A 24,718-nucleotide genomic window follows, 5' to 3' on the forward strand; every position below is an offset into this window, starting at 1 on the left:
GTCAGGGCACCGACTCTAACCTGGCACCGAAAGCTTCCATACCGGGTGGCCTATATGCCTTTCCTTGCCATCATTCTACCACCAAGACCTGGATGCACAGTTTGGACTCAGTCTACCTTCTGCTGAGGTATCTGCACACTTCAGTTTCTGCAAAATCAAAACCTTTCTTATGCTTAACTTCAAGTTAGCTACTGAAATCCTGCCACCCCTTCTGATGCCGGCCTGAATGCAGGTCTCCGGATGTCCTCTGAATCACCCAAAGGAGAAGGAGGAACTTTTCAAATATTAATCCACCTCACTAAACACCAGTGTAGACCAGCCTCACTCCAGAGTATGGGTAGAGGCCTCAGCAAGAGGAAGTAAAAAAAAAAAAAAAAAAGATAGTCCTAGAGCTCTTCTTGGGAACCACCTGGCACACAAAATGGTGCCACACCCTGGTCTTTCCTTTCTCTGTTCTGCTACAGTCTGAGGGCCGTCCTGCAAGTGACATGCTCTGAGCCTCACAGTGGCAGCCACTCAACAATCAGTTGTATCCTGAGAGTTGATATGAGCAGTATATACTCTTTTTTTTTTTTTTTTTGCAGTTTTTGGCCCGGGGCTGGGTTTGAACCCGCCACCTCTGGCATATGGGGCCGGCGTCCTACTCCTTTGAGCCACAGGCGCCGCCCCAGCAGTATATACTCTTAGCAACCCAGGCCTCAACTCAAACTGCTAGAGGTCTGTCTCCTGTCCTTCTTCCTGGATGCAAACGGGCCTGACAGTAACACCTCCTCAGCTGGTTCCGGCACCCCTAGCCCCAGGTTCCACAGGGAAGTTCTTGGTAGCAACACTGACTCACAGAACTTACTTTAACTGACAGCTTTTCCTCACAAGTCAAAGAGATCTGTCTCAAGTTCTGGGGTTACTGCTCTCAAAGTTAATCATATACTTTCCACGAATCTGCTGCTAGGAACTGAATTTATGCCACCATCACCTCTTCTTTGCACAGCTGCAAAAGCTTCACAGTTCTAAACAAAGCATACTTCTTCCCACTGCCTATAAGGTCCTTCCCCCTGCCCTACTCTGTGGTGGGTAGGTCTCAAGCCACCACCTCAACACGACCTTCTGTCAAAGCCTCTTTACCTGGGGCTCCCAATGCTCCCTCAAACCAGACTACAGATGTGTCTGTATCTTCTTGTTTATCCTCCCCACAGGGGCCAGGATGGAGCTGTATTCCTTTCACTCTGTGCTACCTAGTGGGCGCAGTGCTTAGCAGCAGGCTGAGTGAGGGAGGCACAGAGGCCAGATGAGGAGCCGCTACAAAACATAGGCAAGGCCTGGTAGCCCCCTCAAGTACCTTTTTGAATCAGTAGCTTAGTTCCTGACTATGCCACGTGCTATCTCTGTCTGCCCTTTCCTCTCTGCTCCCCAGGTCTAAGTTGTCCCCCACCCCATGAGAGCATGACCTATGCAGAAATCCTAGAGCCCACACCTCTGCCTACGAATGCCCCTCTCCTGCAGATGGTGATGCTACACATGTGAATGAAAATATCACCACAGAAAAAACCTAGCAGCACACATGCTTCCTAGCCTGCCACCCTAAGTACAGTCTGGGTGCCACCTCCTAAAGTTCCAGAGGGACACACAAGCAGCAGGGCTTGGAGGAGGGTCTGTACCTCAGTGGTTTCACTGGCTGCCGTGCTCTCTTCTTTTTTCCTCTCCTCTTCTTCTTGTTCTAGTTCCTTAATGCTCTCTTCCAATACATTGGGCCAGAAATCACCTTCAAAGTAAGGCAGTTCCTTGGCACTGGTGAGCCTGTCTTCAGTTGCTTGTTTGAAAATGTCCTGGGAGTGAGCAAAGCATAGCAGTAAGATGAGGGGTCCACAGGGGACTCCTGCGGACCACACACATGCTGCCTGGGTTATCAACACCAGCCAATTTAAACAAGCTCTCAGATAACCTGATAAAAATCCTGACAAGACTACAGAAAATGCTTTCACATTTAGACTTTAAGCTTTTGTTTTTTTGCTTTCTAATCCTTTTAAGTGAACATAAATTATAAAGTATGTGGATGTGAGAGGAAGATATACAAATATATTTCACTCAATTGTGACTAAAGCTACCAACGTCCTTCAGTGCCGGGTACCTTGTAATCATGAATGATGCGCTCTGCAAACGCCTTGTCCAGCATCTTTTTGTACCACTCCTGCAGTCGTTTTGGTTTGGGGATTTTTTGATCAGGGGGGTGGCAATGGAAGATGTAGTCGTCTCCTTCACTTGGGGGACAGGCCCAGATGTGCCCTGTTACATACCTGCAGGATACAGTCACATCAGTTAGATGAAAGTATCAGTGAAACTGAACCTGACATTAGTTCCTAGCTGAGAACTGGGGACTAAAGTGAGGAGAGAGGTAACTATAAAGAAGAAAACAAAAATAACCATAATGCTCATGGCAGAACTTGTAAGACACTAAGAGAGGTTCCTAACTGGCATGCTGAGGGGAGAGGAAGCAAGCCTGGGCCCACCCTGAAACATGGTGGCGTGCAAACAGGGCAGGGTTGAGGTTGTAGAGGAAGAGCCTATGAATGTGACACTCATACAGGCACATAAGAATGAGGTGCTCAGCCATCTACCTGCTTCCTCCTGTTCACTGTCAAGCCAGCTCAAATGAGCATTTCTAAGGGATTAATGTCTATATGAATCCATTCATTCTGTTCAAGGCACTTTGATCAAACACCTCTAACCTTTTCAAGTATGTAAAAAGAATGGGACAGATCTTGAGTATAAAAGTGCTAGAAGAAGAAGCCAGATCCAAGAGAACACACACTGAAGAAATGTATTTATAAGACGTAACCAGAAAAGACAAATTCATACAGACAAAAAGTCAATTAGTGGCTGCCTGGGAAAGAGCTGGGACATGGATTACCAGCGAAGAGGCACCCAGAGATCTTGTAGGGAGGATACAAATGTTCTGACACTGACTTATGGTGATCAGGCTGCACCGTAAGTGTTAATAACCAAGAAGTTACTAAAAGCCACTGAATTATGTGCCTGAAATAGGTGATAAATTTATGATATGTAATTTTTGCGTTAATAGAATTAAAAAAAAAAGATTCAAATGGAAAAACAATGACAAAAAAGTAAAGGCAGGGAGGAGTTGACAGCATGCACTGGACCAGATGTTTCAGGGTTTGGGGCATCTGGAAAGGTGGCCTTTGGAGACTACTGAATTATTTCAAGATGTAAAAGCACATAAAAGAGGGGAGGTGGAAGGATAGGAAGGATAGGAAGGAAGGGAGGGTGATTGGTGGGAACACACCTACAGTGCATCTTACAAGGGTACATGTGAAACTTACTAAATGTAGAATATAAATGTCTTAACACAATGACTAAGAAAATGCCAGGAAGGTTATATTAACCAATGTGATGAAAATATGTCAAATGGTATATAAAACCAGTGTATGGTGCCCCATGATTGCATTAATGTACACAGCTATGATTTAATTAAAAAAAAAAAAGATAAAAGCACATAAAACTTGAAAAACAAAATACTCAGCATTTCACAAAATAAACATACAGCGCAAAAAAAAAAAAAAAAAGTTCTTATAAGTTCTGAATAATTTAATTCAAACTCACCCCAATTTCTTCACATACTCCAGATATCCAATAAGGATCTCATGGTAAACAGCTGTCCGGAGGCAGCGGGGCCGGAAGAAATGAATACTGTCCAGATAAGAGATGTACACACGCCTGTGGGTGGGGAAGGAGGTGGTTTTTTTTTTTTTGTAGAGACAGAGTCTCACTTTATGGCCCTCGGTAGAGTGCCGTGGCGTCACACAGCTCACAGCAACCTCCAGCTCCTGGGCTTAAGCGATTCTCTTGCTTCAGCCTCCCGAGTAGCTGGGAAGGAGGTGTGTTTTTAATCCAGGTATCCCCATAAGCATCCAAAACACCCAGCCAGAAGTAGGTTTGTTCTGGTAGCATTTATCCTGGCTACCAAATAGGATGTGACAAAACTCCAATCCCTGACCACACTACCAAACAATGAAACGCAACTCAGTTTTTGTTGCTGAACAAAAGAAGGGATGGCACTATGTAACATGAAGAGTCATGGAAGGATCAGAGCAAACCAAGAAAGCCACTTTCAGGTCCCTCTCACTGGATAGGCTCCCTAGTACACATGTGTCAAGCTGTCCCCACCCTAGGCTCTGGAGGACTACCTGCCTTAGGTCAGACAGAGACAAGGACAAGACTGCGACACACACATACAATATAACACATGCTTGTCATAGTCACCTAAACCTTCATTTCCCATCTGTTTAGTGGAAAACAAAACTAGTTTGGTTAGTTACTTGCAGCTTAATGTATTTTAACCCAGTGCTAAATAAAGTACACTGGTTCCTCTAAGACACTTACAGCCATGGTCTGCTGTAACACAACACCTGGAAGGACTGCACCCAGGAAGGAGATGGGGTACCTTGTGTTTGGAGGTGGGCAATCAGAGCCGTATTCCTGGACATGCATTCCAAAAAAGCACACATCCACTCCATCAATTTCCTCAAAAGCAAATAGCGCTTTGGTTCGATATGGGAAAGATTCAGACATTTCCCCAGAATCCACAAATCTGAAATAAAAGACAGACTTAAGTTTGCAAGCTAGATCTGTTACTCTAAACCTGGTCAGTGCAGAAGAGCTAAAGTTGTGACCACTTCTTGGGATTATGGCCCTGAGCTCTGCTCACTGGACTACAAAGCCTCAGAACTAGAATCTGATTCTGAGACTATTTTAATTACCAGGGAATTGTATAGGATTCTGAGAGAACTGGCCATACAGTAGTCCTCACTTATCCACAGAAGCCATCCTCCAAGACCACCTGCAGATTCCTAAAACTATGGATACCTCAGAACCCTGTGTATACCATGTTTCTGCCTACATGTTCATATCTATGATAAAGTTTAATTTATAAATTAGGCACAGTAAGAGATTAAGAATAACCACAATAAAATAAAATATACTGTAATAAATGTTATGTGAACTTGGTGGTGTCTCTCTCTCTCAAAATACCTTACTGTACTATCTCTTGGGTAACTGAAACTACAGAAAGTGAAATTGGGGATAAAGGGGGCCCAACTGTATGCCCTAGCCATGGTAAAGTCATAAGAGCATCAAACTGAAGCATCCGGTGGACAGCAGGCCCTGGCAGGTGCCAGGCTCGTGGTATCTCAGGAGACAGCACACAAACCGTGACTTCATCCCAGGCTTGACCTCCACGGTCTTGTCGGAGCTGGCCACCACTCTGACAAACACCTCCCCAGCTTCAGGGTGATTCTGGCGCCGCAAAAATTTATTCACTCGATCTTCCAAGTGGTTTCCCAATCGCGTGGTCTGCAGCCCTAGGAAGTCCAGGTCAAGCAGGTGAGGGGCCTATGAAAGGGCCACTGTGACAGTGGCTGAGATTAACAGAATCCATCTCTCATCAATGTACAGTCAGATACTGTAAAGGATTGATGTTCTCCAAACATAGGATCTCATCTGAGTGTTTTATAAGGGGAGCTGAAGGTACTTGGCACCCTGAAAACAGTTTTGACATGCCCAGATACTTGAAATCTTTTTCTAACAGTAAGGGACAGAAAAGCCATAGAGGTGGCCCAGATGTGACAGGGAACCAGGCACAACAGGCTCACCCCACCCCAACCACTGGACAGGAGGAGGCAGTGGTGCTCCAAGGCTCCTGCACTAGCACCACTCCACAGTTGTCTCCTGGAGACTCGACCAGCCAGACTGCTTTCTACCCCCCTAAAAAACACATGTCAGGACTTCTACTGTCAATGGGGAACTTACTGCTGTTTTTCTGGAGGGCAGGGCTAGCATACCCTTGGGGAAGGGATGGTGCAAGTGTGCTGGGTGGACACCTCTGCCCAGCTCTAAGGAGAGTCTCTACTATCAAGTCTAAAATGAGCACAGGATGGGGCAGCGCCTATGGCTCAAAGGCATAGGGCACCAGCCCCAAATGCCGGAGGTGGCAGGTTCAAACCCAGCCCAGACCAAAAACTGCTAAAAAAAAAAACAAAAACAAAAACACACACAGGATATTCCAGGACTGACTAAATTAAGCAACAGCCAAATACTGCTTGCAGTTTTATGAGTGTTCCAAGCGTCTGGAGGCAGGATAGACATTGTGTTTGTTAGTAACCAAATCTGGCCAAGACCACTAATCACCTTAACTGAAGTCTCTGAGCTACAAGGGGGACAACCTTTCCTGGGCTGGATCTTCTTCCACCCCTCCCCACCTGCTCTGGGGTGGGAGCTGCCTGGAGGTAAAACATTATTACTGTACAAAGAACTCATTTCGCATGGGTAAAAAGACTAAAAGGGAAGGCTGGGCACCCATAGCTCAGTGGTTATAGTGCTGGCCACATACACCAGGGTGGTGGGTTCGAACCTGGCCTGGGACTGCTAAAAAAACACAAAACCAAACAAAAAATAGCTGGGCGTTGGGGCGGGCGTCTATGTTCCCAGCTATTAGGGATGCTGAGGCAACAGAATTTCTTTTTTTTTTTTTTTTTTTTTTGTAGAGACAGAGTCTCACTGTACCGCCCTCAGGTAGAGTGCCGTGGCGTCACACGGCTCACAGCAACCTCTTAACTCTTGGGCTTACGCGATTCTCTTGCCTCAGCCTCCCGAGCAGCTGGGACTACAGGCGCCCACCACAACGCCCGGCTATTTTTTGGTTGCAGTTTGGCCGGGGCTGGGTTTGAACCCGCCACCCTCGGCATATGGGGCTGGCGCCCTACTCACTGAGCCACAGGCGCCACCCGCAACAGAATTTCTTGAGCCCAAGAGTCTGGGGTTGCTGAGAGCTATAATGCCATAGCACTCTACTGAGAGCGACAAAGCGAAACTCTGTCTCAATTAAAAAAAAAAAAAAAAAAAACTAGAGGAGAAAACTACTAAAGCTTTGTCTTTTTTTCCCCCCTGAAGACAGACTCTCACTTTATTGTCCTGGCTAGACTGCAATGGCACCAACGCAGCTCACTGCAATCTCAAACTCCTGGGCTCAAGTGATCCTCCTGCTTCAACCTCCCAAGTAGCAGGGATCACAGGTACATGCCATGACAGTTGGCCAGTTTTTTTCTATTTTTGGTAGAGAACTGAGGTCTTGCTCTTGTTCAGGATGGTCTTGGATTCCTGGCTTCAAGTGATGCTCCTACCTCAGCCTCCCAGAGTGCTAGGATTATAGGCTTGAGCCACTGAGCTCAGTCAGTTCATCTTGATTATTTACAGACAACAGGATTTTCAAGTTTTGATCTTTGCTAACTTCATAAATCTTTTTGGGATTCTTAGAAGAGCCCTTGCTGAGGTCAAGAAGGTCTGGAAAACTTAGATTATCCTTTTAAATTTCATGTTTCTGGAATAAACAAACCAATGTCAGTACTTTCTTGAGTAGATAAGTTGTACCTAAATTCTAAAAGGAAAAAAGTACAACAGCAAGGAGATTAAAACTCTGAAAAAAACACTGTAGCCAATGTACCAGGCCATCTGTGTCATGCTTATATATTATGGCAAGAGAAGAAAAACTGGGTTAATAAATACTACTTTGTGGCGGCGCCTGTGGCTCAAGCGGCTAAGGCGCCAGCCACATACACCTGAGCTGGCGGGTTCAGATCCAGCCTGGGCCCCCCAATCAACAATGATGGCTGCAACCAAAAAATAGCCAGGCATTGTGACAGGAGCCTGTAGTCCCAGCTACTTGGGATGCAGAGGCAGGAGAATCACTTGAGCCCAGGAGTTGGAGGTTGCTGTGAGCTGTGATGTCACAGCACTCTACCCAGGGCGACAGCTTGAGGCTCTGTCTCAAAAAAAAAAAACAACAACAAAAAAACAAAAAACAAAAACAAAAAAATACTACTTTGTAAGTTTAAAAAAACTGTAAAGCTCTAAGAATAAGTGGAAGGTGAATGTGAGATCTAACTTTTGAGAAAGACTGACACTTTGCTATCCTATGCAGTCATGCTCTGGGCCCCCTACACTCAGTACTCCCCAGAAGCTGAGATGGCCATTCTGAGAAAGGGACCCAGGTACAAAGGGACTTTAGGCAGTGTCATCTACTCTTGGAGAAATCCCTGGAGAAAACTCTCAAGATCTATCCCCTTTGCAGCTGCTGAGCAAGTTTTATTCCCACACAAGGTAGCTTCCAGTCCAAAAAGTTAAGAGACAGTTAAGAAGGGCCACCTTGCAGCAGGGCAACCAAATAACCACCACCTGAGGAAAGATAACCCCATATACTATGATTTTCAAATAGAAAATGGAAGGAATCAACCTTTTACAGTAGATCTTTGCTTTTTTCTTTAAATCACTTGAATTAACTGTACTAGATAAACAGGTGTTTAAATAGGACAATTGTGTTGTGATAGGAAAGGCCCCTAGTCACTACACAAGCATGGGGTGTATCCCTGCTGAGGGGCAGCAAGGCCATAAGTGTAGGTAGGCACGGTGAAAAGGGAGGGCAGTACACACCCAAGAACAAAAACACAAGGAGCACAGATTTTTCTGGGGGAGAAAGAAGCGTTCTGTTCATAGCTTTGCACTCCCCACGGAAGCATGTCAGATAGGGTAGCCTTTCCTTCTCAGTATCTCCTCCCTAGCTTCTGTACCATTTTACTCAGTCCTGGGTCCCTGCGCTTTCATCATTCCAGACATGCTGCAGTGGATGTCCTTTTGTGCCTTTATGCATATGTGCAAACCGTTTTTGTAGGATACATGCATAAAAACAGAATTGTTAAATTGAAAAATAAAAATTTTAAGTTGTGCTCCCCACTTCTTAGTATTCAACTGACATTTTCATCCCCAATGCATTATAGTGGCCTTAGGGACTTTCCATTCTGATCTTCAGGCTGTATCCTTTTTAGGAAGGCTTTTCCTAACTCCACATAGTAAAAGTGTTCTTACTTTTACCTTGAATGCATTTTCAGTTTTGTTCACTTTTCACCCTTTTAATCTACCTGAATTTAATGTTGTCTATGTAGTATATGGCAGGAATGTTTTTTTTTTTTTTTTTTTGACACAGAGTCTCTGTCACTCTGGGTAGAGTGACAAGGCATCATCTTAGCTCACAGCAACCTCACACTCGGGCTCTAGAGATCCTCTTGCCTTGCTCCCAAGTAGCTGAGATTACAGGTGCTCTCGACAACACCCAGCTAGATTTTCTGTTTTTAGTAGAGACAGGTGTCACTTTTGCTCAGGCTAGGCTCAAACTCCTGAGTTCAGGCGAACCACATTCCCCAGTGCTAGAATTAGGGGCATGAGCCACTGTGCCTGGCCAGGGATTTGATTTTTAATGGATGGTCAGTTGTTCCAGTACCATTTCTGAACAGACAACTGGAAAATACTTTATTTTATTTATTTATTTATTTAGAGACAGTCTTACAATGTCGCCCTTGGTAGAGTGCCGTAGTGTAATAGCTCACAGCAAGCTCAAACTCTTGGGCTTAAACAATTCTCTTGCCTCAGCCTACCAAATAGCTGGGACTACAGGTGCCCACCATAACACCCAGCAATTTTTTTGGGTTGTAGTTGTCATTGTTGTCTGGCAGGCCCAGGCTGGGTTCGAACCCATCACCTCTGGTGCATGTGGCTGGTGCCCTAGCCACTGAGCTATAGGTGCCAAGCCTGGAAAATATTTTAAATACTTACTTGATACCAATATTATCTATACTCTATGATCTACAGACCATGGCATAAACTGTGCCAATACATGTTCACACAAAGGGCAACACTCAGTCTCCTCAGGACCTTCTTTCTTGTTAATGTTCTACATTCAAGATACACAAGCTCATCCAATAGCCTGAGCATCTTTCTCAATCATTCTCTGGATCTAGGATAAAAGCAGTGGGCTGGGACACTCAGTGCTCTTTTCCTATGGCCATACACACATCTGCTTCCCGCTCCTTCCAACCACAACTGCTGAGGCTTAGCTCACTGGGTAATTCTGTTTTGATTACTGAAGCTCTGGCCCAGGAAACTGAGTTTCTAACTTACTAAATTGCTTTGGTGATCTCACTCTGAATGGATTTGCTAAAGCAGGGGTTCTCAACTGGAGGCAACTCCTTGCCCCCTTCCCCTAGACATCTGGCAATGTCTGGAGACATTTCTAATAGACATAATTCACAGGGTGGGGTGTTAATTTTGTCTAGTGGGTAGAGCTCACGGACGCTGCTAAAATATTACAATGCAAGGAATAGCCCTCACAACAAAGAATTATCTGGCCTGAAATGTAAATCGCAGCTCAGTTGAGAATCTGATCTAAAGAGAACTATTACAATAGTATGTGAGCTTTCCTTTCTTTCTTTCTTTCTTTTTTTTTTTTTTGTAGAGACAGAATCTCACTGTACCGCCCTCGGGTAGAGTGCCATGATGTCACACGGCTCATAGCAACCTCTAACTCTTGGACTTACGCGATTCTCTTCCCTCAGCCTCCCGAGCAGCTGGGACTACAGGCGCCCACTACAACGCCCGGCTAGAGTTTTTCAAATAACAATATTTTAAGAGATTTTAATAGAGGCAATCTAAGTTAGAGGGTAACTTTGGATTTTAACAACAGTTTGAACTTTAATTAAAACCCACTGTGGAGGCCATATAGTGGTTTTATTTTTTCCCTTCCCCCAGTGTATGATTGTCCCTGCATGGCCAGTTCTTGTACTATTGGCTCCTCAAATGGCCTTGGTTCTTTTTGGGGATCCCCTGAAAAACACAACAGTCACTTGTTGTGCTACAGTAAGGTGACAGCTGCAGGAAGTAGCAGGCAAGTGAATTTTTAGAACACTGCTGCAGAAGGCTTCCTTGTGTGTGGTTTGCTGGTTAACTCAGGCACAGAATAGGCTGGGAATGGTAAGCTGTAGAGGGCAGCCCCAGTACTTTAGAATTGATTCTGTAAAGATTTAGTCATTATAAGCTTCTCAAAATAATTCTATCAGAATATTTTCTGATAGAAAGGCCTGTGGCTCAAGGAGTAGGGCGCGGGTCCCATATGCCGGAGGTGGCGGGTTCAAACCCAGCCCCGGCCAAAAAAAAATAAAATAAAATAAAAAAAAATTCTATCATTAAAAGATATAATGTCAGCCAAGTGCGGTGGCTCACACCTGTAATCCTAGCACTCTGGGAGGCCAAGGCAGGTGGATTGCTTGATTCAGGAGTTTGACACCAGACTGAGCAAACAGTGAGACCCCATCTCTATCGTAAAAAGAAAAACTAGCTGGGCACTGTGGTGGGCAGCTGTAGTCCCAGCTACTTGGAAGGCTGAGCCAAGAGGATCACTTGAGCCCAGGAGTTTGAGGTTGTTGTGAGCTATGATGACACTATGGCATTCTACCCAAGGTGACGGTGTGAGACATTGTCTCAAAAACAAAACAAAACAAAACAAAACCAAAAAAAACCAAAAAAGAAATTCAAAGTCTACATATGAAAAGTTGTATTTCTGGTAGTGACAAGTTGCTCTTTTTACTTATGGACAGGCATCATCAGCTGTAGTGACGGCCACCATTTGCTGCAAATGGTGGCCATTTCCCAGTGGGCCCAAGAGCCTCACTCCAGTGGGGGCCAATACTCCCATGTACTGTGCCATGGCAACTCATATAGGGGCCTAGAGTACCAAAACTACACCAGAGAGAGAGTGTATGTGGTGGGAAAGAATCATAGTTCTAAGCCACTTAATAATAATGTGTTGACAAATTTTCTCTCTCTGATTTATGGTATACCTAAGCTTTCTAAACTTTCATCTAAAATATGCCCTGATCCTAAAAGTGGACCTTCATAATAAGGATCAAGCCAAATATTTTCTTTAAGGGCAAGAAAAAAAAAAAATACAAAGTATTAACAAAAAAATTTCTCAGATAAAAACCTTTGACAACTAAGCACCAAAACCATGTGATGAGAGGCACCCAAAAGAAAATTGGGAAAATTTATACAAGTTTCTAAAATGTACAGTCCAGGAAACACAAATCTTCCACAAACTTACTCTTAGCACTGAATTTGTTTTCTTTTCGAGGTCTGCCAGTTTTCTTCAAGCAGTTGTCACACACAAAGCTGCAAAAAGTAATAGATGTGATCAAACTATACACAAAAGTGTATGTTGCCAGACCAATAAAATGTAACGTTAAGATCTTTATTGGTGGTTTAAATTACATTATTATAAAATTAAAGAGTGAAGAGACAGACTGCTTTGATTCTTGATTCGACAGTTCCCAAAGCATGCAAACACTTAAGACTTAAATTTAGAACCAACTGCCATCTCTTAATTGCTGAATTCTTGCTGACAACTTATGAGACGCAGCAGCAGCTGAAGCTGCTCTCCCCTTGGCTTTGTGCAGAACTGCTCCCCTTTCCCAAGATCACAGGAAATTACTCACCCAGAAGGCCAAATGATGTCATAGTGCAGAACGCAAATCTGATGCATCTTCCGGCCACACTCTTTGCAATCAACAAAACTAGGAGACAAAGAAGGTGCACATGATGCACACAGAGCCACACAACTGGAGTCCCCCATAGACCGTGTGTGCATTCACATCTTATTGTCTGGGTTACTTTGAGGATTGTTGATAGTAATGCATGTGTTTGACCGATTCAGCTATGTTTTATAAGGCACTCATATAATTCTATCTAAAGGAAAAAGCTGATTTTCCCTCCTTCTTCGTACAAGTGCCTCATTCCTCTTTTCTCCCATTATAACCAAAAATGAAACTTTATTTTTAAAAATTACTATGGTGGTGCTTGATTCAGGAGTTTGACACCAGTTCAGTGGCTAGAGCACCGGCCACATATATGGAGGCTGGCAGGTTCGAACCTGGCCTGGGCCTGCTAAAACAACAATGACAACTGCAACAAAAAAATAGCCGGGTATTGTGGCGGGCACCTATAGTCCCAGCTGTTCGGGAGGCTGAGGCAAGAGAATCACTTAAGCCCAGGAGTTTGAGGTTGCTGTGAGCTGTGACACCACGGCAGTCTACGGAGGGCGACATAGTGAGACTCTGTCTAAAAAAAAAAACAAAAAAAAAAAACCCCAAAACCCAAAAAGTAAATAAATAAATGAATAAATAAACAAAAATAAAAATGTCTATGATAAAGCCATAATTTACAGATCAGTATTTCTGACAGCATCACATATTTTTAAGACCAATGCTTTCTTAAGGTTAATTCATAGATGCCTAAACTGATTTTAAAAAATAGCAGATATTTTTATCAATGCTCTTAAATCTAAAACTATTTAGGATGCTGACTCAAAATGTGGCTAGGTCAGACAGCATTCACATCAGGACTGAGTTAAAGAAAATACCTGGCACGGCGCCTGTTGCTCAAGTGGCTAAGGCACTAGCCACATACATGAGCTGGCGGGTTCGAATCCAGCCTGGGCCTGTCAAACAACAATGACGGCTGCAACCAAAAAATAGCTGGGTGTTGTGGTGGGTCCCAGCTACTTGGGAGGCGGAGGCCTGTAGTCCCAGCTACTTGGGAGGCGGAGGCAGGAGAATCGCTTGAGCCCAGGAGTGGGAGGTTGCTGTGAGCTGTGATGCTACGGCACCCTACCCAGGGCGACAGCTTGAGGCCCTGTCTCAAAAAAAAAAAAAAAGAAAAAAAGAAAAAAAAGAAAATGCCTATTTTTGGGCGGTGCCTGTGGCTCAAAGGAATGGGGCGCTGGCCCCATATGTCAGAGGTGGCAGGTTCAAACCCAGGCCCCAGCCAAAAACTGCAAAAAAAGAAAATGCCCCCCCCCCCCTTTTTGGGAGACAGAGTCTCACAGCAACCTCTTAACTCTTCAGCTTAAGTGAAGAGTTGCCTCTGCTTTTTTGTTGCAGTTCTCATTGTTGTTTAGCTGGCCTGGGCCGGGTTCGAACTTGCCACCCTCAGTGCATGTGGCTGGCGCCATAACCACTGTGCTACGGATGCCGAGCCAAGAAAATGCTTTCTGAGTTCCTAAAGGTGCAACGTGTCAAGCCTACAAGTCAAGAGAGCTTTAAGTAAACAATGGCAAAGTGAGAAGGGGACCACCCCATTCCTCTCCCACCACTCCTTATACTGCCTTCCAGCTGCCCCTACCACAATACAACAGGGTCCTGTTATCTCCAGGAATCACCTCACATGGGGATCTAAATAACAAATTGCTCTAAGGTCAAAACCTTCAATTTTTTTATTTTTGTAGAGACAGTTTCACCCTCGGTAGAGTACTGTGGTATCACACAACTCACAGCAACCTCCAACTCCTGGGCTTAGGCAATCTCTTGCCTCAGCCTCCCAAGTAGCTGGGACTACAGGTGCCCACCACAACACCCAGCTATTTTTTTTTTTTTTTTTAATTGCAGTTTGGCCGGGGCTGGGTTTTTAAACCCACCACCCCTGGTATATGGGGCCGGTGCCCTGCCCACTGAGCCACAGGTGCCGCCCAAAACTTTCAATTCTTTAGCTCACTCTCTTATTGCCACCAAAACGCCTACCTCCCCGAAGGTTGAAGGGACTAGCAAGCACCAGAGCTCCCTCACACATTCCTGCACTCAGGCTCTTCTGCACCATGACCTATGTTCTTGCCAACACCAGATCCCTCACCTCCTTTACCTTCTCACCATGTGTGCTATGCAAGCCTTCAGCTGTGGATCTACCCTAACCCAGCTTCTCCACACCTGTTCAGTTTTGGGAGGCAAGGGAATGGGAAGGGAAGGACACATACACTCACACAACAAACCGTCAGCACCACCAACTCATGGTCCTCTAAGACTGAGTCTCCAACAGTTCTGCTCTATGGTTCCCTCTGCTACTCTGTGTGGCACTGTTTTGAATCTTTCCTCCTTTCCTCCAGTGTCCTGTACCACCCTCAACCAGCTCCATCTCTGAAGACTCAGCAATTGAATTCACCTTCTACACTAGGAATGTAAAAGGTGAGCAAGCAACCTCTAAAGATATCCCACTCTCAACTCTTCCTTCCCAAGTCAGAAAAGAAATGTCAAAAAAATATGCTACATAGACCCCATGACATACATTTTGAATTTCAGCTTCTCTACCCTTCCAGTTATGATTCTTTTTTCTTTTTGTTTGTTTCAGACAGAGTCTCATTCTGTTGCCCAGGCTAGGGGCTAAAGTGCATCATCACAGCTCACAGCAACTTCAAACTCCTGGTTCAAGCGATCCTCTTGCCTCAACCTCCTGAGTAGTTGCGAATATGGTGCCCACCACAATGCCTGGCTAATTTTTCTATTTTTTGTAGAGATGGGGTCTTGCTCTTGCTAAGGCTGGTTTCAAACTCCTGAGCTCAAGTGATCCTTCTTCCTTGACCTCCCAGAGTGGTAGGATTACAAGCATGAGCCACTCCATCTGTCTCCAATTATAATTTTTTTTTTTTAGAGACAGAGTCTCACTTTGTCGCCCTTGGTAGAGTGCTGTAGCATCACAGCTCACAGCAACCTCCAGCTCTTGGGCTTAGGCAATCCTCTTGCCTCAGCTTCCAGAGTAGTTGGGACTAAAGGTGCCTGCCACAACGCTTGGCTATTTTTTTGTTGCAGTTTGGCCGGGGTTGGGTTTGAACCCACCATCCTCGGTATATGAAGCCGGCACCCTACTCACTGGCCACGGGTGCTGCCCCCCAATTATGATTCTTAACCAATCGCTTGCTCCCCTGCCTTTATCTCCCATAGTATGGCCTCCTCTGCCTCAAAGAGCTCTTGCTGGAGTTTGGGTTTGAATTTCTTCCCTGGCTTGCTGCTATTAAGTCTGCTAACTAGTTCCTACTAGACATGAAAATCTTTTTGTACCAGAAACCAATGCTGTTCTTTAAAACTCCCTAGCAGATATAGATAAAACCTAAATGTCAAAACACTGCACAATGGTCTTTCATGAAGTGGCCTCTGCCTCTTGGGCTTCAGCACATTCCCTACCTACCAGCTCCTCTAGGTGCCTTGTAATTTTGTTGAACATCTTGTATTTTTTTTTTGAGACAGAGTCTTACTATATCGCCCTCAGTACCGTGCCATGGCATCACAGCTCACAGCAACATCAAACTCTTGGGCTTAAACGATTTTCTTGCTTCAGCCTCCCAAGTAGCTGGAACTACAGGTGCCCACCACAATGCCCAGCTATTATTTTATTTTATTAAATCATAGCTGTGTACATTGATATAATCATGGGGCATCATTCACTAGCTTCACAGACCGTTTACCAAGTTTCGCATATACCCTTCCGGCTATTTTTTTGTTGCAGTTGTCATTGTTGTTTAGCTAGCCTGGGCTAGGTTCCAACCTACCAGCCCCAGGGTATATGACCAGCGCTATAACCACTGTGCTACATGCTCCAAGCCAAACATCTTGTATTCTTTTATCCTTTTGTGCCCAGAATGCTCTGTACCTCCCTGATACCTGCCTCCAGATGAGTGTCACCTTTCCAAGAGGGTGGAAGTGGTTATGTCACACACAGGTGTGAGCATCAGGTTAAGTATTAGTTGTGCCCTTGGGGAAGCACTGGGGAGTGCAGAGACTGCCCCCCCAAATAGCCACCTACACCGTTACTGAGCAGTGGATTGTTTAGTGAGCCTGGATTGCCCAAGCTGGGGACCCCTACACATAGGATCTTCACATTTCCCCTGCTGTCAATGCTGATTCATCTAGACTGAAAAGTTGGAAGGAAGAGACTTTTTTTTTTTTTTTGAGACAGAGCCTCAAGCTGTCACCCTGGGTAGAGTGCCGTGGCATCACAGCTCACAACAACCTCCAATTCCTGGGCTCAAGTGATTCTCCTGCCTTCACCTCCCAAGTAGCTGGGACTACAGGTGCCTGCCACAACACCCCGCTATTGTTTTGGTTTCAGACATCATTGTTGCTTGGCGGGCCTGGGCTGGATTCGAACCCACCAGCTCAGGTGTATGTGGCTGGCGCCTTAGCCACTTGAGCCACAGGCACCGAGCCGGAACAGACCTTCTTTACTCTTCCATATATTTCCACTGCCTGGCATCTAGTATTTGAAATTGAAAAGTGAAAAGAAGTTGTAATGAGATTAAAAAACAGTGCAGGGAAAGTCATAATGTGAAAAGGGAGATAGGAAGTCAGGAAAAATAATCCACTATTCACTAAAGGTGTAGGTGGCTATTTGGGGGCAGTCTCTGCACTCACCAGTGCTTCCCCAAGGGCACAGCTCTAATATTTAACGTGACCCTCACACCTGACTGCAAGGTAGTAGTAGAGACTAAGTAACCGCCAAAAGTAAAGCTGAGTTTCCCTGAGTGGGAATTCTGTGTCCACCTCGGTAGCCATTGGCCTCCTTGGGCTAGGGAGGATAGGGGAAAGAGAGGTAGGACCTATCTCTCCCCTCTAGACGTGTCATAGTCCACATTTCCCAAGCACCCAAAGCCTCTGGCGGTCTGAGCTCACCAAGTAGCTTCAGGCAGGCATCCATCAAGGAGACAGGAAATACTGGGGTGCCTGTAGGATTCCACTCTGGGGACCTGAGAGGAGGCTACCACATTGAGGAACCCTAAAGTCTTCCTCAGGGATATTAACAAAGCATATTCTGCAAATGCAGCATTCTCATTTATCACCGCAGAAAAGTGAAGTATTTGACATTGGTTTTTAAAAAGATACTATACCAAAGACAGTGGTAAGAACACAGACTAAAAAAAAAAAAACAACAACAACACAGACTAAACTTTACATAAGTTACTAGTCTCACTTTGTCTCCCTCAGTAGAGTGCCATAACGTCACAGCTCACAGCAACCTTCAGCTCTTGGGCTTAGGCAATTCTCTTGCCTCAGCCTCCCGAGTAGCTGGGACTACAGGTGCCTGCCACAACACCTGGAGTTGGAGTTTTTTTGTTGGAGTTTGGCCCGGAGCCAGGTTTGAACCTAGCACCCTTGGTATATGGGGCCAGCGCCCTACTCACTGAGCCACAGGCGCTGCCCATAAGTTACTTTTAGGAAGTGGTTTCTAACAGGTTTTCTTTCCAATATTTCTCTTTATATGACACTAGTACTATTCTACCAGATATTCCCACCTTTGGTCGCTAATGAGTCACACTAAATAGCTGCTTAAACACACCTGTGACACAAATCACAGTGGTTCTAATAGAATCAAAATATTCATCTCACCTATCATTGTTAAAATTCAATAATTAGAGAACATACTACAAAGACATGTATTTTGTGTGAGTTAAAAAGAATCTATATCTGGGCTCACCGTCTGTAGCTCAAGCGGCTAAGATGTTAGCCACATACACCAGAGTTGGTAGGTTCTAATCCAGCCCAGGCCTGCCAAACAGCAATGACAACTACAACCAAAAAATGGTCGGTGGTGCTACATGGTGGGCGCCTGTGTTCCCAGCTACTTGGGAGGCTGAGGCAAGAGAATCGCTTAAGCCCAGGAATTGGAGGTTGCTGTGAGCTGTGATGCCATAGCGCTCTACCCAGGGGACAGCTTGAGACTCTGTTTCAAAAACAAGAATCTATATCCAGCTTGGCGCCGGTAGCTCAGCAGCTAGGGCACGAGCCACAAACACCGTAGCTGGTGGGTTTGAATCCAGCCTGGGCCTGCCAAACAATGACAACTTCAGCAAAAACAGCAGGACATTGGAGGCTGAGGAAAGAGAATTGCTTAAGCCCAAGAGTTTGAGGTTGCTGTGAGCTCTGATGCGACAGCACCCTACCCAGGGCGACATATTGAGGCTGTGTCTCAAAAAACATGTATAAATAAAATAAAAAGAATCTATATCTAAAAGATACCATCACACAAGAAATTCTATTCACAGCAACATTATTTCAAATGTTTTCTCCTACAATGCAATCATAGGGAGAAACTTTCCTGATCTGAAACCAAAATTAAAAGTCAAAAAGTAAAAAACAGCTATATACTCACGGTTCAGGGTCTAAGGTATCATTTTTCTTCTTTTCAAACTGATCCTTTGAAATTGTCCTTGTTTTTAGAAAAAAGAAAAGATGTTTTATTAACAGTTTGGACATAAATTATGGTCTCTGGAATATTCTGTAAGTAGTTCTTCAAATAAAAACACATGATAGTCAAATGAAATCTCAAATACACGTAATGATAAAAGAACAAAAAATTCAATCCCATAGAAAGCATTACCATTTATTTTTTCATGTATTATACTACCCCCTTTTTCCATATATTTCCTTTCTTGTAATATTTACTCCCAACTATTAGCATTTACGACAAGATTTAGTTGACACTAACAAATTTATAAAATATATAATGGCAAAGTTGTGTTGAGATTCAAACCTGTTAATTTTAAATCAAATCCAATATTAGTGTAACCAATTCTTTTAGTTACAATATTTCCTCTACGCAACAAGCCAGCATCCACTTGGGATATTTTATTTACTATGAAAGTGCTACAGATATCTGGGTTTCTATTGTCCTTTTGTTATGATTAGTGTGTATCAATTACTTTTGATTCACAGAATGATACAATGCAATTATTCACCACACAATTAGTTAGAACAAAGAATTAGGATGACAAGGGGAAAAAAAATAAATTGACTATGTAGAATTTCAGTCATTTTGGTTTGTCTGTCTTACAAGTTGCTAGGTTGCTTTGCATCTGAATAAAGTAAAATGGAGTTACAGGGTAAGTGTCTACACAGCTACAAACTGCTCTGGGGGAAGGAATCATGAAGACCAGGGAACCCAGTCTGGAGAAAAGAGAGAAACACAGAACACTGGCAGTCTTAGGCAGATGTGGTGGCTGTGGCTTGCAGGTTTTTGCCGGGGCTGGGTATGAACCTGCCACCTCTGGTATATCGGACCGGCACCCTACTCCTTGGAGCCACAGACACCTCCCCAGGTGTTTTGTTTTTTCTTTGGTAAGATATTTCAAATACACAAATGAATTTATTTAGACAGACTCTCAAGCTGTCGCCCTGGGTAGAGTGCCATGGCATCACAGCTCATAGCAACCTCAAACTCTTGGGCTTAAGCGATTCTCTTGCCTCACCCTCCCAAGTAGCTGGGACTACAGGTGCCTGCCACAACACCCAGCTATTTTTTTTTGGTTGTAGTTGTCATTGTTATTTGGTTGGCCTGGGCTGGATTCAAACCTGTCAGCTCCAGTGTATATAGCTGGTGTCCTACTCGCTTGAGCTGAGCCTACAGATGAATTTACCATCCAATTTGTGCATCTGCTTTCTCTTATCACACTCTGGCCATTGTATCACTCAAAGATTACATCAGAGGGGAAACAACTGGAAGGAGACAGTTAATCCAGTAAACTCACACCTGTCTACTTTGAAGCTAGTGAGCAATAGTTAAACTACCAGTTAAGGAAGGGGATTTATTTACACATCCGGACGAAAATGGGTTGGAGGATACTGTAATCCCATCTGTCTGCATTAGAGTTCAGCAACTTAAGGGATGGGATGTTTGCATGGAAGACAAACTCGATGCAAATGGCAGGTTATGCATACAAAAGTTTTTGCTACTATCAGTTCTGTGAATAGGGCTACCGGTTTCTTAAGTTTAAATAAAAATTTGCAATTTCCCTAAATACACATTGACAACCTTTAGGAAAAAGCAATTCTTTTAGAAGAAGAGATAGACCAAGGTCAAGAGAGACCACTGCCCTGAATGTAGGAAGAAGGTAGAGGCAGCACTGGGGTTCAGCTAAAAACATGTACTTTTCTGGGCAGCGCCTGTGGCTCAACTGGTAGGGCGCCGGCCCCATATACCGAGGGTGGCGGGTTCAAACCCAGCCCTGGCTAAAACTGCAACAAAAAAAAAAAAAAAAAAAAAAATAGCCGGGCGTTATGGCAGGTGCTTGTAGTCCCAGCTGCTCGGGAGGCTGAGGCAGGAGAATCGCTTAAGCCTGGGAGTTGGAGGTTGCTGTGAGCTGTGTGAGGCCACGGCACTCTACTGAGGGCCACAGGGTGAGACTCTGTCTCTACAAAAAAAAAAAAAAAAAAAAAAACATGTACTTTTCTAGTATAAATGTGTATGGCACATGTTTGAATGAAATGTGGGTATAGTTGTTATGGAAAAAAAACACTGCACAAAAATCAAACTGGCAATGATGCTTTCACTTTCATCATGGATTAGAGGAAAAGCAATTAAGGCCCCCACCCCCCAAGAAAAACAATAGGATAGTACTTACGTCTGGGGTTGTGAAGGGTCGTCACCCAGGGTCACATTCTCGCCCTGGATCTCTGTGAAACACTTCTCACAGAAATGATACCTGTCAGCAAGAAGGCCATACTTGGGTGAACTGGTCCATCATAACACACAGCCACCCAAGCAACGAAGCCACCAATCAGAGCAGGGCAGAGCACCACGACGAAGGGGGGGCGTTGTTGGTTGATTGATGGGTCAGTGAGGACAATGAAAGGAACAGGGGCAGGTGGGAAAGGGCAGAATTAGAGAACAGGGAAGGGACAAATAGCACAGACACAAAGGTAAGACGCAAACACCAAGACAACACAGAGCAGAAAGCCAAGGCAAAGCATTGATTAGCATTCGGTCTCATTGCACACGTCACAGGCCATCATCACTAACAACGACAGGCTTGTCGGCTCCAAAAGGCAAATGTTTTCAAGGATTTGTTATTACTAGAATTGCATGGAGCCTAAATTTAGGAATCTGAATTTTGTTACTACTCAGAGAAAGTCAAATATAACTCTAGGGATTGAAATAAAAAAAATTTACTTGAATAAAACAGTCTAACAAAAGGCCTTTAAAAAGCAATTTAAACCGAAATAGCTTTATTTTTCAAAATGGAAAATTTATGCTTGACAGCAATTCAGAAATATTATTTCCGGTATTAACCAGATCTTTAAATGTACAAAAATGTTGAGCACCCAGACCTGGTTTTAATTTTCTCCTGTTATTTTTCTCATGTAAGTCAGTCAGTTAACTGTGTTACAATACAAATGAAACCAAATCCATATTCTAGACAAACATTTAACAGAAATGTAGTCGGGATCAAAGACTTTCCAGCCATTTATCAACAAGAATATATAGAGAAAAAATTGTGATATATTGTATAAACAATACAATATATGTAAATCCATGAATAATCTTAAAGACTTTGAAAATTCGATTCTAAACTTTGATTTGAGATTTTTGGTACTGGGATCAATCATTCATCTGAGATATTTAGTGAATGACTTTTCTGACTTGGTGACAATCCAAGTTAAGCAAATTTAGAAACTTAATCTTTAAAGAACAATCTGCATTTGAGAAATTACCCATCACCCCAATTTCTCATAAGATAATACAGAGCCAGAGCTCAAACTATCCAATAAGAACAATTAAAATAAAAACGGTTAAATGTTTGGAAAGGACATAAATGAAAAATCAACAAAAATGCAGGCTGATGCTGCATAAACAAGATGAGTACATAAAAATACTGTAAAAATAAGCTGAATGTAGGTGAAGTATACAGCAAAAAGAATGAGCATAAGGCAGCAATGGCAGCACAATGTGGTTTAGTGCTCAAAACTACGTCTACAAGGTGCCAAGAAGGATTAGTATTAAAACACTGCGACGAGACTTGGAGCGCCACACTGAGCCACCAAATACAGAATGGGGCAGGGCAGCTGCAGTTCCACACACGCACGCACGCACACGGCCACGGGACTGAGGTGCAGGCCACTGCACAGCCAGTCTGTCTCCATTACCACTAGGACAGGTCCCCCACAATTTTCAGTTCTAATCTTAAATACACTGAGCATTTTGTTGGTTATATTTCACTAACCAAATACATATAACAAATTTTAAAGCATGAAGCGTCAGAGCATGCACAACATCTCAAGATTATCCAATCTTCCTATTTGGTTGATGAGGAACATGACCGATCACTGGGGGTAACGAGTGAAGTAATGAAAGTTTCTTGCTGGGACTAATTTATTTGGGACCAATTCATAAATTCTGCCAAAATAAAAATAAATAAATTCTGCCAATATTAAAAACTCTGAACAGGAACAGGCAGATTAGCGTGTTTTTTCCCCCCTGAATAAACTAAAGCAATATTCTTGTCATTCACTATGTGTAAATAGTCTTATGGAGTCTTAAAATCCTGTTTTAAAAAGAATTTTATTGTTTAGGAGGGCACAGTCATCATTAGCAAAAAAAATTGAAGTACAGAAGCTATAAGTCAATTCAGTGGCAAGCAAAACAATACAAGAAAACAATCTCTCGATGCCAGATATTTCCCTTTTAAAAATAAAACTCAGAACTGATGCTCTGTTCATGATATAATCAAATACCCAGTACTATGGGACATTTAGAAGAGGACTGTTGAACATATTTTGAAATGAAATTACCATGATAATCACATTTGGGACTAAATGGTTTTAAAACCCTGAACAAATTTTTTACTTTTATTGAAGCAGGACATCAAGCCTACTAACATCCAGGAAACAAGAACGATAAACCTATCATTCTCCCACAGAGGTAAATGACACAGAAGGAAGTGGTGATGAATAAATGGCAGCCCCTGGAGGGCTGAGGAAACCAAAGGTCTCTGTGTCAGAAACTGGGAAAGACCGAGTGTTAATAGACTCCAGTGTCTGACTCAAAGCACTGCCAAAGGAAGCAGAGCATCTAGCCTGCTCATGTTTAAGCAAGGGGAAAGAAGGAGCCACAGTTTCACTTTATCACCCTTCTAGGAGATGAAGACATCTATCTAGGCAAATGAGCTGATTGCAACCTTGGCATTTGATGGGTGACAGATGTTAATGCCAGACTGCCTCTACCTTATTACTTAGTCCAAACTTTATTCTCCCTTGAAATATATAAAGAAGGTTCAGAAATTAACTTTTCAACTGTAAGAGCCTAAATGGCATTCTGCCTACATGAAGGAAGCAGTTTGATGAATATGGAATTGCAAAGGAGAAATACTTCACATACATAACCCAATGATGATGCTTATCTAGGTTGCTAATAGTACAACGTAACTGCACAGTTTATCTGTAAAGATAATTTAATAGATGGAGTAAGTTTTCAAATGCAGATTGCTTTAAGTACTATATCAGCCTATTTGAATAACTGTGTTAGTATCTATAGATACTAACTACCTAGAAAGCTCTAGAACAGTTTTTCCAACATGAGTTGCTTTCAAATTTTCAAAATATGGAAACAAGTGAAAGTGTAACTACAGACTAGTTTATATATTATACTTTCACTTGTTTAAACAGCCTGTTAAGATTTTCTGTTGTTCTAAGTTGCCCCAAAAGTTTAAGACTATAAGTGTCAAAATAGTTATTCATAAGAACACCACAGTGTTCACAAATAGTCAAACTTGAAAATAAAAATGTAAGCAGTTAAAAATGTTCATTGTAGAAATAGGCCACTGCTTTCTCAGAATTACAACACATTCATCTACTCAAGTACACTATTCTAGTGAGCACACCTGTGTGAAATGAGCTGAAAGGCATGCTTTTAAAATGTATCATTAATAAAACAGAACGCCTTTATTTTCAGTCCTACTCTTAGAAAAAATACATTATTTTTGTATAGTAAAAATGAAGTTTTACACAGAAATAAAACTGGACAATTTGGAACTTTCAAAATGATCCTGTGTTTGCACTCCATCAACGACCCCCTGATGTTATCCATTCTATTTAACTTTAATTCCTCTCAACCTGCATGGCCAAAATCTGTGCAAATCAGCAAAAGCAGGGTTGAGCAGGGCCCAGGAACAGGGAAACAAACCATGAAACGGCCCCCAAAACTTCAGAGAAGTGGCAAAGAACCTGTTGCTCCTTCTGGA

At 43.3% G+C, this 24,718-nt stretch overlaps 1 protein-coding gene across 2 annotated transcripts in view; it reads right to left on the minus strand.

The window, feature by feature from the left end:
• Window positions 1-24,718, minus strand: part of CREBBP (CREB binding protein) — a 156,096-nt gene that overhangs the window by 8,614 nt on the left and 122,764 nt on the right. For both annotated transcript variants that reach the window (XM_053554722.1, XM_053554723.1), the window contains exons 20-28: window positions 21,104-21,184; window positions 18,856-18,912; window positions 12,384-12,461; window positions 11,993-12,060; window positions 5,222-5,372; window positions 4,457-4,603; window positions 3,616-3,729; window positions 2,126-2,291; window positions 1,656-1,823 (exon numbers count right to left, since the gene is read on the minus strand). In XM_053554722.1, the coding sequence (XP_053410697.1) occupies window positions 1,656-1,823; window positions 2,126-2,291; window positions 3,616-3,729; window positions 4,457-4,603; window positions 5,222-5,372; window positions 11,993-12,060; window positions 12,384-12,461; window positions 18,856-18,912; window positions 21,104-21,184 (1,030 nt within the window). The remainder of the gene's footprint in view (window positions 1-1,655; window positions 1,824-2,125; window positions 2,292-3,615; window positions 3,730-4,456; window positions 4,604-5,221; window positions 5,373-11,992; window positions 12,061-12,383; window positions 12,462-18,855; window positions 18,913-21,103; window positions 21,185-24,718) is intronic.

The sequence above is a fragment of the Nycticebus coucang genome, chromosome 12 (assembly GCF_027406575.1).
Source record: "Nycticebus coucang isolate mNycCou1 chromosome 12, mNycCou1.pri, whole genome shotgun sequence".
NCBI lineage: Eukaryota > Metazoa > Chordata > Mammalia > Primates > Lorisidae > Nycticebus > Nycticebus coucang.